Source organism: Peromyscus eremicus, chromosome 6 (assembly GCF_949786415.1).
Source record: "Peromyscus eremicus chromosome 6, PerEre_H2_v1, whole genome shotgun sequence".
NCBI classification, from domain to species: domain Eukaryota; kingdom Metazoa; phylum Chordata; class Mammalia; order Rodentia; family Cricetidae; genus Peromyscus; species Peromyscus eremicus.
The window spans coordinates 25592714-25612966 of NC_081421.1; the positions used below are offsets into that span (position 1 = coordinate 25592714).

Below are 20253 nucleotides of genomic sequence, written 5' to 3' on the forward strand. Positions count from 1 at the left end.
ACCCCATCGAGGCCCACCTCTGAAGTATAGCAGAGGGTCAATTTCACCTCGACCAGAGACAAGTAATAGTCAGGATCCTTCTCAAATAAACTCTAACAAAGCATCCCCAGAGCGAAGTGGGTACCAAGGGGCATTGGGCCAGGGAGGGTGGAGAGGGGAAGGTGGTGACAGGTAACTGTGAAGTGGGGACAGCTATGTGGATGGAAGGCCCCGGAAGGTGGCCCGTGTTGGAAGGTAGACCTGTTGTTATGATATAGGGACATTTTCTACACAGAGAGCCAAGATCAAATTTCTTTGTGGGCACCAGGGAGATTGCTCAGTCAATAACAGTGCTTGCTATCAAGCCTGGGGATCTGACTCCAATCCCTGGACGCCACATGGGCAGAGAGAACTGACTCCTACAAGTTGTCTTCTAATCTTCACCCATAACAGGTTCTGTAGTATAGCAGTTACCATATGTAACACACACACACACACACACACACACACACACACACACAAACACACACACACACAGAAATAAATGTAAAAACAAAAATAAAAAATAACTCCAGATATTTTCTGATTCCTCCCCCCCTCCAAAAAAAACTACAAAACCCACACCAACACAACAAAACACAAAAGAACACCATGACGTGCTCTTAGACCGAAGAATGCACTTCAGAGCCACAGCATCAGCCTCAGTTTACCCTAGCCAGACTTCTCTTTTACCAGGGTAGAGAAACGTCTTTAGCAGCCACGGCCTCCGAAGGCCAGGCCATGTTTTGGCTCTGGAGCCTTAGCACAAAGGAAGCAAGAGCCTCGGATTGTCCCATAAAAGTTCTCTTCCCAGGTGGCAGATGGCCTTCAGGAAGATCCTGACTGAAGCAACTGGAAAGAAGAGGGAGTGATTCCTCATGCAAGACTGCCCAGAAGAGCTGGATTGCAAAGGATGTGGGCGTGGAGGAAAGGGTGAGCAGGACAAGTATGGGTGAACACGTAAAAATACTGTGTTACATCAACAAGTGATGGCTGGATCTGAGCAACTGGCTGGGGTTTCATCCACACAGGATTGGAGTACGGGGGAAGGGGAGATTAATTTTAATCCCACCATTCAGGTAGCATAGGCAAGCAGATCTCTGTGCATTTGAGGCCAGCCTAGTCTACATAACAGGTTCAAGGCTGGCCTGCACTGCATAGTGAGATGCTGTCTCAAATAAAATAAAATAAAATAAAAATTCAAGGCATCATGGGCATGGAGAGATGGCTCCGCAGTTGGGAGTGCTGATTGCTCTTTCCAGAGGATCTGGGTTTAATTCTCAGCACCCACATGGCAGCTCATAATTGTCTAGTTCAAGGGGATCCGATAACTTACAGAGGTACATGAAGGCAAAACACATAAAAATGCACTAAAAATAAATTATACATATATAAAAAATCAAGGAATCACTAAACAGCTTCCAATTTTTGTAGGGTATTTTACTTATTTTCAACAAAGCAACCCTTTTTCCCACTTAAAATACCCATGTGCTATAAGGTCTATACATCCTTGATTTTGCTGAATCCATCCGCAAACCCTTTACAAAGCCCTGCTGCTTGGATAGTGTCTGATTATGCACGTCCTAGCTCTTTCTCAAAGCTTCTTCGCTCCCTCCATTCGCTCTCATCTGTTGAGTTTTCTGCCTACCATGTGTCAGGCATGACGTGGAAAAGTCAAAATCAAATGGAATAGGCACACTCCTTTCGTAGTTCGGCACCCCCAATCCATCCCACCCGTGATTACCCGACAAAAAGAACGGGGGCGGGGGTGGGGTTTGTCTCACAGTTCCAGGTGGTACAGTTGGCTGTGGTGGAAAGCACGGCCCCAGGAATGCGAGGCAGCTGGCCACATCACAGCCACAGTCAGGAAGCAAAGAGAACAGCAGCTAGCGCTGTAAGGAAGAACGTTCCTTATAAAACTGTTGGGGAGAAAGACAAACATGGTATGTACTCACTCATAGCAGGATACTAGATGTGGAACAAGGATGACTGGACTGCTACTCACATCACCAGGGAGGCTACCTGGAAAACAGGACCCCAAGAAAGACACGGGGATCGCCCAATGACAGAGAAATGGAATGAGATCTACATGAACAGCCTGGACATGAGTGGGGGTAATGAAGGGTGAGGGTCAAGGGAAAGAGAGCTTGGAGGAGCGGGAGATCCCAGCTGGATCAACAACAGAGAGGGAGAACAAGGAATAGGAGACCATGGTAAATGAAGACCACATGAGAATAGGAAGAAGCAAAGTGCTAGAGAGGCCCACAGAAATCCACAAAGATACCTCCACAACAGACTGCTGGCAATGGTCGAGATACAGCCCGAACTGACCTACTCTGGTGATGGGATGGCCAAACACCCTAATTGTTGTGCTAGAGACCTCATCCAACTACTGAGGGATCTGGATGCAGAGATCCATGACTAGGCCCCGGGTGGATCTCTGGGAGTCCAATTAGCGAGAATGAGGAGGGTTTATATGAGCAAGAATTGTTGAGACCAAGGTTGGATAAAGCACAGGGACAAATAGCCAAACGAATGGAAACACATGAAATATGAACCAATGGCTGAGGGGTCACCAACTGGATCAGGCCCTCTGAGTGGGTGAGACAGTTGATTGGCCTGATCTGTTTGGGAGGCATCCAGGCACTGGCACTGGGTCCTGTGCTCATTGCATGAGTCGGCTGTTTGAAACCTGGGGCCTATGCAGGGTCGCTTGGCTCGGCCTGGGAGGAGGGGACTGGACCTACCTGGACTGAGTCTACCAGGTTGATCTCAGTCTGTGGGGAAGGCTTTGCCCTGAAAGAGGTGGGAATGGGGGGCGGGCTGGGGGAAGGTGAGGGGGGCGGGAGGGGGGAGAACAAGGGAATCCGTGGCTGATATGTAGAACTGAATTGTATTGCAAAATAAAAACTAAAAAAAAAAAAAAAAAAAAAAAAAAAAAAACTGTTGGGGAAACTTGAAACACTTTCCAGAAGACAAAGGAACACTATGTGTGGTGTTGTACTTAAACTTTGCAGTAACTCTTAGAGTCCATTAGTGTCATTATGTCTTTGTAGACGAAGAAAGAGAGCTGAAAGGAACCATAGAACTTTTTGCAAGTTTTTAGTGTCAGTAAAAGTTTAAATGGATTTTACAAGTAAATTAAAAGCACTATGCTAAGGCTTATTTACAGAAACACCAGAAAGAAACCTAGTTTTTAATGTCTATAATATTGCTTTCTTTTCAGAAATGTATCTTTAAAACTCTAACTTAGTGCAAAAAGTAACAAACTTCATCGTGGCATTTTCTAGACTTTGTCCTTCCACTCTTCCGCCCAACACTGATCTTCCAGTGTCTATATCTTTTGCTCAAAAGTAAACATGTCAGGGCTGGAGAGAGGGCTCCGTGATTAAGAGTTTGTGATGCTTTTCCACAGGCCCTGAGTTCGGTTCCCAGCACCCACACAGGGTGGTTCACAACCACCTGTAAGTCCAGCTCCAAAGGATCTGACACCCTCTTCTGTCCTCCAGAGGCATCTACATACCCACAAACACATGTGCATGTGCACACATGTACACACACACATAAACACATATCCAAGTGTATACACACACACACACACACACACACACACACAAATGAAAAAAATGTAAAAGTAACTGTTGATTGTTTTGTACAAAGTTCCAGAAATGGTCTTTATGTGTGCTAAATAAGATTTAATCAACTTATTTCATCAATGGGATCATATTGCCATATTTATTCTTGGATGTCTCCTGGCTTTTACTGATGATTCTATCGCAAAGCTTTCTCTTCACACCCAAACCAATCAACTACTTTTCTTTCATTTTGTCACACATCAAGACAATTTTGTTTTCTTAATATATTTGCACCCACTCGGTCTCCTGTCTATATTTAAGTTGAGCTGGCCTATCTGACCCCACAGTGATCAGGCTGGTCAAAAATACAGAGACGTTTTCAGGAGCCGTCTGGACATCCGCTTCCACGCTGGGGAGTGCCCCCCAAGGCTTTCTCATCCTCTCTCACATGTCCACACTTCACCTCCACCCCTTCCCCCTGCACCATAAATTCACGCCTACACTTTTTTTTTGCTGTATGTTTTCATCTTCTTTAAAAATCAAAGTGGCAGTTTATTTCCCACTACGTTTCACGAAGTTGCACAAGCTATCCTTCCTACCCAGAGCACTGACTATATTAGACACAGGCTTGGAAGCAATTTCCACTTCGCATTTGTTCCATTATTTTGTTCTTCAACTTATTTTGCATTAATTTAACAAGATTTTGGCCAATCCAGGTGGGTAGGGTAATTTAACCTAGACTGAACAGACACTTACGCTGGTAAACTGAGACTTAGTGCCATACAGCCTGGAATGCCCTAATAAAGGCTCATTGTCTCAGGTTCAAGGCCTTCTTCCTCCTGTTTACCCTTAAAATGTGAATAACCCAGGGCAGAGGAACACACTGCTAAGAAGGCTGTAGTGAGGAGGGCTGTATGAATTCGATTAATTAAATAGCTCCGCTTGTAGAGAGCTCTTCTCTGAGCACAGCAGCCACCATCTCATCAGAGTGGCGGTGGAGCCCTTGCAAGAGACCGCTGAGATCAGGACTCTAGGCTGTTGACATTCCCACACAGAGGAGGGGGATGCAGAGGGTCCTTGGACCTCACCTGGGAATCCAGCCCCTCCCTCCTGTGCGTCCCAGCCAGCTGTCTGTAATTCTGACCTAATTGCAAGTGGTCTTATGGTCTCAGGTGGTGCAAAAGTACACGAGGGTGGAAGGCTAATGGGAGGGGCCTCCATCTACGCAGCCATGGGGAGTCATGATCAACACTGGAGTGGGACTGGGGTTTTGCTGCTTTGGGGTCATCTATGCTCCTGTAAGTGACCCCCTCATCCATGCTCTGGAAGTGAACACAATAGGCTCATTTGTTCCCCAAGTTTGATGGTTTGTCTTTTGGTGCCCTTTAAGAGTGATGTTAACATTTGTTTACGTTTCCCTGGGGAAAGAGCTCCCAAAGACTCTCCACAGGACAAATCTGAATAGACTAAGTAGAATGGAGTCTGCCCTGGTAGACCTGGAGCATAGCTGGGAGGATCCAATGCTTCCTTTTGCACAATGCACTGTAATTAGCCTTGTTCTAGGTACAGAGATACAATGTTACAAACAAGCTTCTCACCTTAGAGCACTTCTATCACAACAGGAAGAGACAATTAATAACAAGCCCAGTAAGGGAACTGTGTACTTACTAGAGGGTGAAGCAGTTGAAAAGAGTAAAGTACTTTTTGAATAAAAAAGGTAAAGTTATCTCCAGGAGGAATCCTTCCTTCCTTCCCTTCTTTCTCAGAAAGGGTCTCATGTAGTTCAGGCTGGCCTTGAGCTCTTGAATTTCAGATCCTCCTGCCTCCACTTCCTAAATGCTGGGATTACAAGCATGTGCCACCACACCTAGTTATATGTGGTGCTGGGGATCCAACCCAGGGCCTCACGCATGCTAATCTACCTATTCATGCTGATAATCTACCTACTGAGCTATGCAGTCTCAGCCCTGCTATGAGGATGTGTATATGAAGACTAATCCAGGTGGTGGAAGAAGCAGCGGGAGGTCATCGAGTGGACGTGTTCTGGCTTTTCAAGGAACAGCAAGAAGACTGATGATTTGGAGTGCACAGAGCAAGGACATAGTAGCAGGAAGTAAAGCTAGAAGGACAGATGTTGGAAGGTTCTGGAGGTACCCACAGCACAGTGCGCTGAAAAAGCGATGTCCGCATAGGCTCAGGCATTGGAACACTTGGTCCTTAGGTGGTGGTCTTGTTTGCGGAGGTCATGGAACCTTTAGGAGGTGCAGTTTTGTTGGAGGAAGTGCATGACTGGGGACAGTCTCTACAGTCTCTAGAGTTTGTAGCCTTGCCCTACTTCAAGTTCACTGTTTTCTGTGCATGGTTGAAAATGTGATCTCCCAGCTTCCATCTCGGAACACTGGCTGCCATGCCTCCCTTCCTGTTATGAACTCCCGTTAGAACCATCACCAAAACAAACTGTCTCTTCCATAAGTCACTTTGGGGCATGCCATTTTTTACAGCAGCAAAAGTAGCTCCCGCACTTGGTGGGACTGGAGGCAGTCCTTCCGGAGCGCAGGACTACAGAGTGGCCCCACTTGGCCCCTTTAGACTTCTAAAAGTCAGACATTCTCATTAGATGCACTATAAGGCCATTTAAATTATTTTTTTATTTTTGTTTTGAGACAGTGTCTAATTATGTAGCCCATACTAGCCTCAAACTAGTAATCTTCCTGGCTCAGCCTATTAAGATTACAAGTGTGTTCTACCATGTCCAGACCTTGAACGTTTTTTTTATTTAGTTTATTTCAGCGTATGTGTGTGTTATGTGTGTTCACATGTGAATACATGTAAGTGAGTCAGGTCGTCTTCATTAGTCACTTCCAAGCCACCTTTATTTTCCCCCTTTTCTTCTCTCTCTCTCTCTCTCTCTCTCTCTCTCTCTCTCTCTCTCACTCAACCTGGAGCCTTTCCACTGGACTTCCTGGTATGCAAGCCCGGGCTCTGCCTGCCTATGCCCCCAGAACTGGTGTTAGAGGTGCTCACAAACATGTCATACGAATGACAAGGGTCTGAACTCAGTCTCCGTGCTTGCCCAGCAAAAACGGTGACCCATGGAACCAGCTCCCTAGTCCCTGGATTCCAAGTCTTAATTGGTTCAGTTGTTTGGAGCCAATGCATATAACTTAGTTATTGATGGTGTGGTATAAGTAGACGGCTTTGAGAAGAGGGCTTTTAAGCAAGGGAGACAAAGGGAGTTAAATGTGGAAGTATCAAAGATTGAGTGCTTCGGTCAGAGAAAAGAGAAAACTCAAAGACTGGGAGAGCAGACTTGTTCTAGTAATGGGTCTCTTTGATATGTGTGGGTTAAACATGGGCACACAGTGGTGGGTAAAACACACAACGAGAAACTACATTGGAAAGTTTTAAGGATCCAATATCCACTAGATCATCAAATAGCTTTTGTAAAACCATTTGATGAAGTAGGCACAAATGAATCAAAAATGTAAGAATTTCTTTTCCCCTTAAATTGCGATGGTCAGGCAAAAAATTCTTGGCAAATATGCTTTGGATAGCTTCTTAATCTTTTTCTCTTCCTCAAAGAGTTTGAATTTTCAAATTTCAAATTGCAGCTTTATAAACGTTCTAAAAGTTGGCATTAATGAAATAACATTTAAAACTGGTTCTGGGGGTAGAAGGTGGGATATTTAAAAAGGGAAATCAGTTGGCTGGGTGTTTGCCTAGTGTGCACAAGGCCCTGGGCAGCCTGTACCAACCCAGTGTGGTGTTCCACACCTGGATCCCTAGCATTCCAGAGCAGGAGGACGAGGAGTTCAAGGCCATCCTCGGAATAGTAATTTTGAAGCCAGTCTAGGCTAGAATACTAACTTAAAATAAACATAATAATAATAGAATAATATTGAAATGATGAATGAACTAAGAGAAAAAATACTAATCATGTGATAATGAATGTATGTGTGTGTTTGCGTGAGGATGAGGTGACTATGTATATACGTATATTTGTATAAGTGTGAGAGAGTGTATGTATGTATGTGTGTGAGTGTGTGCATGTATGTCTGTGTAAGTGTATATATGTATGTGAGCGTGAATGAGTGTGTATGTATGTATATGTATGAGAGTGTAAATGTGTATATATGTGCATGTGTGTAAGAATATGTGTATGCTATGTGTATGTGTGTGAATTTGAGTGTATATGCATGTGAAATGTGTGAGTTTGAGTATATATGTATGTATGTGTCTGAGTGTGTATATATGTGTATGAATGTGAATGTAAGTGTGTATATGTGTGCTGCTGAGGGGTAGAATGCAGAGAAAACACAGAACTTTCTGACTATGGTAGGAATTTAAACATTAAGAGAAAGCAAAGGAAATTCCCTCATGTAACAGGTAAATCTCTGGTTTTGGTGTCCTCCGGGGTTCTAACATGTCCTAAGATTTGAGACAGACCGTGTGGATTCTCTTCTTTTCTCCTGACTAGTTGGGATCTGTTATATCTGACTACGCTAGAACACCAGGATAACTAAGCCACCAACTTAGAAAAAAAGAGACCTTTTCTGTTGTCCCTGGGCTGAAACAAGCGCAGTGTGAAGTAGGAAAGAGAGGAGGAGGAGGATGGGTCGGGAGGGGGAAGATGGATGGTACGTGTGGAATGCAAGGAGAAGGCTGTGGTCCGGGAAGGTAGATTAGCACGTCTCCATCTCTGCAAAACCCTCCCATCCTTTCCTCTGTGCGGAAGAACACGTTCACCCACAAGAAACTCGTCTATACTTCCTGACAGTCACGGTAGCAAGCAACTAGTCAGAAGGGCCTTAGGTTGAAGGATTTCCTCAGGCTATAAAGGAGACTTTCAAGCCCAGGCATCTCTTCCCTCCTCTGTATAAAGCACTTCTTATTCTAATTCTGTGTGGAAGCTTGCAAGACTTCTCTCCTCCTCCTTGGGTAAACAGCAGGGAACACTTGATACTGAAAGGGTCACACATAGCTTAATCGCCATAATCAGGCTTTGGAACTGAATGTTGCTATCCCGTTATAGGTCAGAAGAAGAAACAGAGAAAGGAAAGAGATTTAGTGAGTTGTTGATCTAAATAAAATCCTGTCCACTGATTGTTAGGAGAGCCATTAGGAAGAGAACGAGAGGTGGAAAAATATGCGAAGGCATTGTAAGAACTCGTTGCTTACAGAACACAGGATGTTTGAAAAGGGACAGGAGTCACGGACGATGGCACAGTCCAGGTACTAGTTCTGCTGCACAGGACAAAGTTAATCAAAGGCCTAAAGCAGGGGCCTGGCCTAGACCAGATCACATCATTTCTTTCCTGCACTGTAATTGAGAGGGACAGATCCTTTCCTGTAGACCCTGTGACCTCTCGTGTGTGTGTGTGTGTGTGTGTGTGTGTGTGTGTGTGTGTGTGTGTACCTCTGTTTACTTGTGTTTCTGTTCATTTTGGTTGCCTAGCCCAGCTGTACCCTCTGAAGTCTGGGGAATCCACAAGCCTTCCAGATCTTGCCTCCCTGCTGTAAACCACGTAGCTTTAACAGCTCCACTTATCAGCATGTGGAAGGCTAAAGAGCTGGCAATGTTTAACCCAGAGGAGAGGAGACTTTGGTGGGGGTGGGTGGGCGAAGGCCACCATTGATAGAGACCTCTTCAAATATTTAGAGAGCTGGGTAAATGAAAGAAAGCTGTGACTGAGGAGCACAGGCGGGGTGGGGTGGGGGTGGAGGTGGGGGATGGAAGAAGAAAATCACCAGAGACAGGGGGAGAGAGAGAGAGAGAGAGAGAGAGAGAGAGAGAGAGAGAGAGAGAGAGAGAGAGAGAGAGAGAGAGGGAAGTAAAAGGTAGGGAAGCAATTCTAAGCATGTTCTCCAAAATTATCCCTGTCTCTGTCACTTTTAAAAAGCAGCTGAGGGCAGGTGAGATGGGTCAGTGAGTAAAGGTGCCTGTCCCCAAGTCTGATGACCTGAATTCAATCCCGGGGACCCACCAGGTGAAAGGAGACTCCCTCCCGAAAGTTGTCCTCTGACCTTCACACACTCAATGTGTGCAAATGTAAACATACCCGTCCATCCACACACACACAGTCACATGCAATCAGCTTTAGACAGCAACATTATGGACATGCAGTTTATAAGCAATAGAATGCCTCTCCTTCATATTTTCGTGAACTTTGACAGATGCGTATGCTCAGCCAGCTGTATCATCTTCATCACTTTATGAAACTCCACTGCTGCCATCCCTACCCCTAGCCAGACCAAGACAGCTACTGGTTCTGATTTTGACCTTTGTAGATTACCTTGGGCTTTTCTAAATTTCCATCCATTCCTGTGGTTTGTTTCTTTGCCTCAGAGTGGCATTGTTGAGGCCCCTCTGTTAAGGAGTACAACAGTTCTTATCTCCTACACATTGTCCAGCAGCTGCCCATTGACTGGAGATGACAGCTTTGCTTATCCAGTCATCTGGGTGTAAGTTCTTGGTTTGTTCCAAATTTGTGTTGTGTTTCAATTTTTCTTTTTTGTTTTTCAAGACAGGGTTTCTCTGTGTAAACAGTCTTGGCTGTCCTGGAACTTGCTGTGTAGACCAGGCTGGCCTCAGACTCACAGAGATTCTCCTGCCTCTGCCTCCGGAGTGCTGGGATTAAAGGCGTGTGTCACTATTGCCTGACTTTAAAACATTGTTACATTTTGGTTCTTTATTTCTGGTGAGTGTAATGAGAAACACAATGACACAGTATGTGTGTGGAGGTCATAGGACAACTTCCAGGAGTTGAGAACTCCTTCCACCCTGTGAGTCCTGGAAGTGATCTCAGGTTTAACAGGGAGTGTCTTTACTTGCTAAGCCATAGCACTGGCCTCTGTACTTCTCAGTCTCCCTATGTAACTCAGGACAGCCACAAGCCCCAGATCCTTTGCCAACCATACCTGACTTGAGAAAAAGGTTTAATCTCAATGAAATTCAATTTAACTAACTCTTTTTTCCCTTAATGGTTCATGCTTTGTGTAATCTAGCTTACAAACCGGCCTAACTGAAGGTCACAAGGATTTATTTTCTCTTAGAGTCTTATTTCAGCTTTCGTACTTAGGTCTAGATCTGTTTGGTAAATGTATTTATTTAATTGTGTGTGTGTGTGTGTGTGTGTGTGTGTGTGTGTGTGTGTGTGTGTGTACATGTGCCACAATATGCATGCAATAGTCAGGGAACACTTTCTGGGGAGTCAACGCTCACCTTCCACTGCTGTGGGATGTTCTGTATGGCAAATGTGTTGCTGATTAGTCAATAAATAAAACACTGATTGGCCATTGGCTAGGCAGGAAGTGTAGGCGGGACAAGGAGGAGAATAAAGCTGGGAAGTAGAAGGCTGAGTTGGAGAGACACTGCCAGCCACCATGATGACAAACAGCATATGAAGATGCCGGTAAGCCACGAGCCACGTGGCAAAGGTATAGATTTATAGAAATGGATTGATTTAAGCTGTAAGAACAGTTAGCAAGAAGCCTGCCACGGCCATACAGTTTGTAACCAATATAAGTCTCTGTGTTTACTTGGTTGGGTCTGAGGGGCTGTGGGACTGGCGGGTGACAGAGATTTGTCCTGACTGTGGGCCAGGCAGGAAAACTCCAGCTACATTCCACCTTGTATTGAATCAGGGTCTCTTGTTTTTGTCCGTGCTTGGAATACTCTAGGTTAGCTGTCAGGGCAACTTCTGGCTGATTCCTTGTCTCTGCCTCCCATCTCACCACAGGAATTCTGGGATTACAGATGCATGAGTGCATCAACGTGTGTGTGTGTGTGTGTGTGTGTGTGTGTGTGTGTGTGTGTGTGTGTGTGTTTTCCATGGATCAAACTCAGGCAATCAGACTTGTTTGACTAGTGATTTTACCTGTTGAGCCATTTCTCCAGCCTGGAATTGAATTTAAAATACGGCATAAGGTTGAAGCTTGTTTCTCTCCTTCCCTTCCCAACCTCTCTCTTTTTCTTCCTTCCTTCCTTCTTTTCTTTCTTTCCTCCCTCCCTCCTTTCTTTCTTTCTCTTCCTCCTATTTTTTTTTTTTTTTTTTTGGCGCTGAGGATCAAACCCAGGGCCTTGCACTTGCTAGGCAAGCGCTCAGCCACTGACCTAAATCCCCAACCCCTCTTCTTTCTTTTGACAAGGATTCAGGTAGCTCAGCCTGGCTTTGAACTTGTGACCTTCATGCCTCTACCTCCCAAGTGCTGGGATTATGATTGTAGGAGTATAATATCATACTTTTTTAAATTTGATACTTGTGTTGAACCCAGGCTTCATGTATACAATGAAGCATCTACTACTGGACCACACCCCCAAACTATGAAATTCTTATTTTGCACATAGAGATCTCATTGTTTCATCATTTATTAGAAACACAACTGTTTCTGAGTTTTGTTGGTACCTTTTTCAGACCTCCAGTGCTGGTCTATGTGTGATTTCTCTGGGCCCTACACTACACACTTGGTCAACATGTCTGTCTTTATCCAGATACTGTCATTGGTATTATGTTTTTTAAAATTATTCATTTATTTTTGTTTTATGAACATTGATGTTTTGCCTTCAGGTATGCCTGTATGAGGGCAGTGGATCCCCAGAACAGGAGTTACAGACAGTTGTGAGCTGCCATGTGGTTGCTAGGAATTGAACGTTTGTCCTCTGGAAGAGCAGCCAGTGTTCTTAACCACTGAGCCACCTCTTTAGCCCCTGATGGGTATTAGGTTAAATACAAAGGTTACTTAGAGAAAATTGACATCCTTAAACAATGTTAAACCTTACAGAAATCTTTATTTTTTTCAGTAGCCTTTGTAGGTTTAATGTATGCGTTTTGTCAAGATTATCCATATATGTTATTTTTTTGATGCTGCTGTTAATGATGTTTTAATTTCTAATTGGTTCTAGTATAATAATAATTCACTTCTTAGATCTGACTATAGCTTTGTGATCTCTAACATTTTCTGTGCATGTTATCATGTCCTTATGAATAAAGATAGGTTTACATTTTCCTTTGAAATTTGTATGTCTTTAATGTCTTTTTCTTGCTCTATTCTACAAATTAGCATTTCCAGAACAATGCAAAGGGTGAATGGCAGCAGGTGACATCCTTAGTCCTTCATCCAGACTTAAGGGAAAGCATTCCACCATCCAAACCAGCCCTAGTTGGTGCTAGCAATAGCATTTTGATTTGTTTGTTTACATTTAAGCAGTAGAGTTTTATGGGAATCTTTTCAAAGCACAGTTTTAAATGTCTTTGATTTTTTAAAAAAAAATTATCATTTATTTCAGCTCCAAGATTTCTTTTCTTTTTTTTATTTAAGAAATGTTTTAATTCATTTTACATACCAACCACAGATTTCCCCCTCTCATCTCTCCTCACGCTCCCCCCCCCCAGCCTTCCCTCCCATGACCCACCCCCATCCCCTCCTCCAAAGGGGTAAGGGCTCCCATTGGAGTCAGCAAAGCGTGATACATTCAGTTTTCAGATCTAAGATTTATCATTTCTTCTCTTTATTTCTAGTTGAATTACTTCTTTCCCTAGTTTCCCAAAGTAATCTCATATTGGAGTGTTTCAGAGCTATAAATTTCCCTCTGAATACTGCATTAGCTGCTCCCCCTAATTTTCAATGTTGTTTCCATTTTTATTCCATTTAAGACATACTCTAAGTTCTCTTGTGATTTCTTTGAATATTTTGGAATGGTGTAACTAATTTCAAGACATTTGGAGGAGGGTTTCTTTGTGTATCCCTGGCAAAGGCAGAGCTGTTGATGAGACTTGATGGGCATAGGTTCTGACTTTCCTAGGATGCTCTCTCAGCAAACTCTGTTTCTCTGGCTCTTACAATCTCTGCCCCTCTTTGCAATGATCCCTGAACCTTAGGTGCAGGAGTTGTGTTGTAGGTGTATGATCTAAGACTGGGCCCCACAGATCTGCATTTTGATTGGTTGTGGTTTTTTGTAATGGTCTTCTTAAAGATAAACAGGTCATACCAATTCTTGCGTGTGTGCATGTGTGTGTGCATGGGTAGTATGAAGGTCTCAGAAACAATAAAAAGAGGTGTTTATGTACATTGTATTGCTATACACAGCCAAACAAGTAAGCTTTACATTTTTTTAAAAGTGCCAAGTGAAAGAAGCTAGACACAAAAGGCCAAAAACTATATGGTTCCATTTACAGGAAAATACAGAGGAAGTAACTCCATGGAGACTGGAAGCACATTGGCAGCTGCCGACGGCTGGAGAAAGGGGAGCATAGGACTATTTGAGAGGAAGGGGTTTTGCTCGGAGGTAATAAGCTCTTAGAATTTGGTACAGGCAATTTTAACAACACTGAATGTTCTCATACTCGAACTAGTTCACCCCAAAGTGGTTAATTTGGGGGCCAGTGAGACAGTTTAGTGGGTAAAGGTGACTGCTATGCAAGCCTGGTGACCTCTAGCACTGGCATAAAGGAAGAGAAGTGACACCTCAGAGGAGACCTCTGACCTGCACACCCACCCTGCAGCGTGTGCACACATATGTTCCCCAGGAACACCTCCCCTCTCCTCAGTAAAGTGCTGACATGGAAATTCTGCGATAGTTTTCTTTCTTTTTACATTTATTTAAATTCTATTTCTTTAATGTGTGTGGTGTGTGCATGCATGGTTGTGCCCTGGGGACTGAACTCAGGTGGTCAGAAGCTCAGAGGCAAGTGCTTTGACCCGGATGCGGCAGTTTGCCAGCACTGCCCCCCCAAGTCCTCACCGAGTAGCCCAGGCTGGGCTCAAACTTATTATCCTGCCTCAGATTCCCAAGACCTGGGATCCCAGGTGTGATGCTGTGTCCTGGTGTGGTTCTCATTGCTGTGATAAGGCATTTTGACCAAAGTAACTCGAAAAGGAAAGGATTTATTCAGCCTATGTTTCTCTGTCATAGCCCATCATAAGTAAAGCCAGAGCAGGAACTCAAAGCAGGAGCCTGGAGGCAGAACTGAAGCAGAGGCCATGGAGGAGTGCTGCTTACTGGCTTGCTCTCTGGCTTGAATAGCTTGCTTTTGGATACAACTCAAGACCACCTGGCCAGGGGAGGCACCACCCACAGTGGTCTGGGCCCTCCGGCATCAATCGTGAATCAAGACAATGCCCCACGGACTTATCTACAGGACAATCTGATGGAGGTGTTTCCTCAGTTGAGGTTCCCTCTTCCCAAATGACCCTGGCTTGTGTCAAGTTGACAAAAAAACTAACAAAAGGTGTGTAACACTGTGCCTAGCTCAACACACACTCACACACACACACACACACACTCTCTCTCTCTCTCTCTCTCTCTCTCTCTCTCTCTCACACACACACACACACACACACACACAGACACTTATTAGTATGTATCATTATTTGTCAAAATTGAAACATTCCCATTTTATATAATGAAATTGTAGGTATATACACAAGAGAGGAACATGATTGAAGAAGGTGATTTTGAGTGTTGCCCTCATTCAGCAGGTGTGTGCATGTCCTTTCTGGCCCCAGGAGGGACAAGAAAAGTCATGGAGGGGTCCCTTAGAAGGGAGGGTATGAGTGGCTAAGGATGGACAGGATCTTTCCTGCTGCCTACAGGACACTCGCCATTAGTGTCCTGTGGTGACACCTTTTGGGTAGGCCACCAGCCCTGAACTGTCTGGATCTGAGGGGAACCGGAATGAGGCCTGTGGAACAAAGCGTGGAAGAAAGAGCAAGCTGTCAAGAACAACCGCACTCAGAACAGGGTCCCTGTGAGTCAGGGTGACCTAGGACACAAACCGGAACAGGAAAGACATTAGAGACATGGAAGGTGATACATGATCTAACACAGAAGACATTCTGTGCTAAAAGGCATACAAAAATTCTACACTTTCAGATTCACACCCCCCCACCCCCAATGGTGAGTGTTGAGAACCAGCCAAGAGACTGGAAACTAGACCAAGAAATATTCCAAGGTTTGGGGATATGGCTCAGTTGGCAGAATGTTTTCTACAGGAAAAGCAATGCAGTTCACAGAGGGGAGAGAGGCAGCCAGCAAACCCATCTACCTAAGGACAGGCTGTCAAGTTCCAGGCAGGAACCATGTGAAGAGAACACACACACATATTTAATACACAGAAGACTGAAAATCCAGAGATTGAAAACAACCATTATATTCTTTCTGCATAGCAACTCAAACTCTTACATACAAACAAGCATTACTTCAGCCCTGGAATTCTCCTTTCCAATGTCAGCACCAAGAAGACTGGGATGTGCTTTTTCACTAAGATACGTTTTTCCCTGTTGGAGTCGAATATGTTTGCAGATATGTAAAGATTCAGGGTGGTGATGCACACAACTCACCTGGAGAAAATACTTGAAAAATTCTTTCTTTCCTCAAAGAATAACAAATAACAGAAGAGACGTGAAAGTAAGCTAGGACATCAAGACATGTGACAAGTGTGTGTAATGCTGGGCTGGGGACTCACAGCAAACCTGCTGAAGGAAGACACAGGGGTAGGATGCCTACTGAGGGGAAGCTTTTAATCACACTGTGGAATGTGAAGAGCTAACCACCTCAGCAGAACTCAACTGTGGCAGGGGAGGGCCAGGGGAAGAAAGGCGGCCCACACTGCCTGAGGCTTCATCTCTGAGAGGAGGAGGAGGAAGAGGAGGAGGAGGAGGAGGAGGAGGAGGAGGAGGAGGAGGAGGAGGAGGAGGAGGAGATGCTGGTGACTGACTCTTCAGGCGCAGGCTATGGGTGGAGAGCAGTAATGAACGCTCTCAGCTGGGGAAAGTTGATGTCTCGTTTTCCTGTAATAATAGGGGAATTCTGTTTGATTACATAGAAGAGCGGGTAAAGAGCAGGCAGCTATAAAATGTGAAAGGACAGCAGAATCTCAGCAGGCTGGCAAGTGCCCTTCTGGCACGACCAACCTAACTTCAACCCCTGGAGCCCACATGGTAGAAACAGAGAATGGACTTCTCCAAGGAACCCTCCACATGAGCACTGTGGTATAACTCACACACACACACATACACACACACACACACACATACACACACACATACATACACACACACACATACACACACACAGAGAATAATATGTATATGAACACAGAACATAGAATTTAAGTTTAAAAGCCGAAAACTAGAAAAAAAGGTACTCTAATAATATAAATATTAATTGATGAGGAAAATGGAAGCCATAATGTTTTCATGCATACAAATTAGCAGCAAAACAAAGTTTTATATTGTTAATGTACAACTGTGAGGGACTAGAGATGTAGTTCAGACAATGGAGCGTCTCAGGCCCTGGCTCTACCTCAGCACTTTGTAAACCAGGGGTGGTGGCACACGCCTGTCATCCTAGCACCTAGGAGGTGGAGGCAGGAGGATCAGAAGTTCAAGGCAGCTGCTGTACAGTGAGTTCGATGGTTCTCAATCGCCTGCCACATTCCTCTGCTCTAAAGCTTTTCCTTTTCCTTGGTAATTGGTGTTTTCGTGTTTTAATACAAGCCAACATGCCACTCCCTGCCCACCTTTCACCCGCTAACTTTTCACCTGATGCTTTGGGCTGAGTTCACTATCATCACCACGGTTGTACAGTGCAGATATCCAACGGCTCCTGCCCGTCTTCTGCACTGAGTGGTTGACATCGTGCTGTGAGGAAGAACTTTCTTTTCTACTTGGCTTACTTATGTCAGTGTGGACTGAGAGTTACCCAGAGCACAGTCCTTTACTATAGCTGTTTATTTCCTACCTTGACTCATGGAGGCCCTACAACTGTGTTTCTAATGTCCTTCTTGTACATGCTTCTCTCTCTCTGTGGTCCTCTCATGTTCTGCCACAGCAAGGTGGACCACACTTACCCTTTACTTTCTCAGTCTGGTCTTGAAATCAACTGTGTTGGTTAAGGTTCTCTAGAGCAACAGAAACAATCCGAGAAAATGTAGATTTGCTGCATTTGCTCACATAGTTGGAGGCTGGGTAGTGAGACAATGGAGCCGCAGCAAAGCGGAGTAAGGAAACAGCAGCAGCCAGGTGTTGAAGGATGGAAGGGCTCCCGGAGAGCTCCCCAGGGAGACACACAAGGAGCGGACTCCATCAGAACTGCAGCAGCAGCAGCAGCAGCAGCAGCAGCAGCAGCAGCAGCAGCAGCAGCAGCAGCGGAGCCCATGATCAAGCACTCTCTGATCCTGGCTTTTTCTTCCTGCCTCTGTTCTGCCCGTGCTCCCAGCTGATTGGATGACACCGCCCACATTCAAAGCCCACCTTTCCTCAGCAGTTGCTCCCTCATGTGCCTGCCAGTCACCCTGAAAATGCCCTCACCAACACACCCCGAAGTGCGTTTCACTAATCTCCTGGACATCGCTGCATAGAGTTCAGTTGACAATTAAGATTCAAGATTAATGCTAGGCAGTGGTGGCGCACGCCTTTAATCCCAGCACTCAGGAGGTAGAGCCATGAGGAGCTCTGTGAATTCGAGGCCAGCCTGGTCTACAGAGCAAGATCCAGGACAGGCTCCAAAGCTACACAGAGAAACCCTGTCTCGAAAAAACAAAAACAAAAACAAAACAAACAAACAAAAAAGATTAACCATGCTCCAGCCAGTTCACTAAGGACCCTGCCTCCACTTTAAAAGAAAAATGTGTTTAGAAATCAAGGTTAGTATAGTGCTTGGCTAGTGTTCCCAAGGCCCTGGGTTTGATAGTCTGCACCAGAGAAAACCAGCATGGTGGCCCACACCTGGAACCTCAGCACCCGCTTTAGAGGTAGAATTGAGAAGATCAAAAGTTCAAGGTCACCCTCAACTCCATGTTGCACTGGAGGCCAGCCAGCATACAGGAAGCCATGTCATGAAAGAGAGAATCCCAAACCTGGAAATCCGAGCATCTAGACGGCTGAGATCTCCTAGTTCAAGCCCAGTCTGAGCTACATGAACACTGGAGAGAGAGAGAGAGAGAGAGAGAGAGAGAGAGAGAGAGAGAGAGAGAGAGAGAGAGAGAGAGAAAGGAAAGAAGGAAGGAAGGAGGGGGGAAGGAAGGAAGGGAGGGAGGGAGGAAGGAAGGAAGGAAGGAAGGAAAGAAGGAGGGAGAAGGGAGGAAGGAAGGAAAGAAGGAAGGAAGGAGACGGCAGAGAGGAAACAAGGGAGCAGAGAAGGAAGGGAGGGACCAAATCCAGGTTCTTGGTGGCCACTATTAAAGTGTTACAGTTTCCTGAATCTCTAAGGAGACAGAGCTAGAAATATATGTAAGTTAAAACTGTAAGAAATCCATCAGTTTCATTAGAATGACAGTAATTATATATTAGACAATATATTATTGTATATATTATATTTCTATAATATAAATATATTTACATAATATTATATAATTATAATATCATTTATATTATATATAATATTATTAGATCTATATCTAATTACAGTCATTCTAAAGTATTTAGAAATTTAGAAATATATATACATACATACATACATACATACATATATATCTCTATATATGTATTAGAGAGGATATGGAGAAACCACTCCCAGTAGGGCTGATAGGAAAGGACAGTCACCTCAGAAAATGGCTTGGCAGTATCTGAAAAGGTTAAACACACGGTATCTACACGACCCAATAATTACCCTGTTAGATACATATCCCAAAGAATTGAAATATCCACTTGACAACTTGAATTTGTGAATGTTCTTAGAAGTATTAGTTGTGATTGGGGTCGTTGCACCAGCCCTAGGCGGACGTGGCACTCCTTGCGCCCCGTTTCCCGCTCCTGTTTTCTCCTCCACGCACCGGCAGGATGGCCCACAAGCAGATCTCCTACTCGGACAAATACTTCGATGAGCACTACGAGTACCGGCATGTCACGTTACCCAGAAAACTCTCCAAACAAGTACCAAAAACTCGTCTAATGTCTGAAGAGGAACGGAGGAGACTTGGGGTCCAACAGAGTCTAGGTTGGGTTCATTACATGATTCATGAGGCAGAACCGCATAATCTTCTCTTTAGACAACCTCTTCCAAAAGAGCAACAAAAATGAAGTACAGCTGGGATCACCTAATCTTTTTCAAATTTAACGTATATGTGTATATATGGTAGTATTCCTTGAATACTTGAAAAATGAACAAATCTTTCATCATACCTGTGCATGAGCTGTATTCTTCACAGCAACAGAGCTCAGTTCAATGCAACTGCAAGTAGGTTATTTTAAGTTGTTAAAGATAAATTTTCTTGTAGTTTTTTTCTTAATATAAGTAGTGCCTGTTTTACTTTACCTGTTACTTTTGTTAAATAAAGTTTGTATGTTGCATTTAAAAAAGAAGAAGAAGAAGAAGTATTAGTTGTTATAGTTGAAACAACTCGAAAGTCCATAAGGTGAAAAGGCATATAAACAAAGTATGGTGGAGCCGCACAATGGAACATTATCTGGTAATGAAAACACTGACACATGCTACAGCATAGATGAACGGCTATGCTGGATGGAATGGCAGCCTCCCACAAGACATATCTTAGTTTCTAGAATGTGTTAAAGTCACCTGGTAAAAGAGTCTTTGCGGGTATAATTCAATGATGGATTCTGAGATGTGATTAGTCTAGATTATCAGGGTGGGGTCAGTCCTAGTTTGTGACTTGTTGCTGTGGTTAATACCAGGACTCAAAGGAACTTGGAGGAGGAAAGG

The 20253-nt window shown here is 44.3% G+C and overlaps 1 protein-coding gene across 1 annotated transcript; it reads left to right on the top strand.

Annotated features, from left to right (window-relative positions):
- Positions 1-12418: 12418 nt before the first annotated feature.
- LOC131912380 (cyclin-dependent kinases regulatory subunit 2-like) lies at positions 12419-19892 on the top strand. Its single transcript, XM_059264683.1, has 2 exons — positions 12419-12438; positions 19367-19892. The coding sequence occupies exon 2, from the start codon at positions 19374-19376 to the stop codon at positions 19611-19613; it is 240 nt and encodes a 79-aa protein (XP_059120666.1). The 5' UTR covers positions 12419-12438; positions 19367-19373; the 3' UTR covers positions 19614-19892.
- Positions 19893-20253: the final 361 nt, after the last annotated feature.

Bases quoted from the DNA above. Each gene is read 5' to 3' on its own strand.
- LOC131912380 (XM_059264683.1), top strand. From the start codon at position 19,374: ATGGCCCACAAGCAGATCTCCTACTCGGACAAATACTTCGATGAGCAC.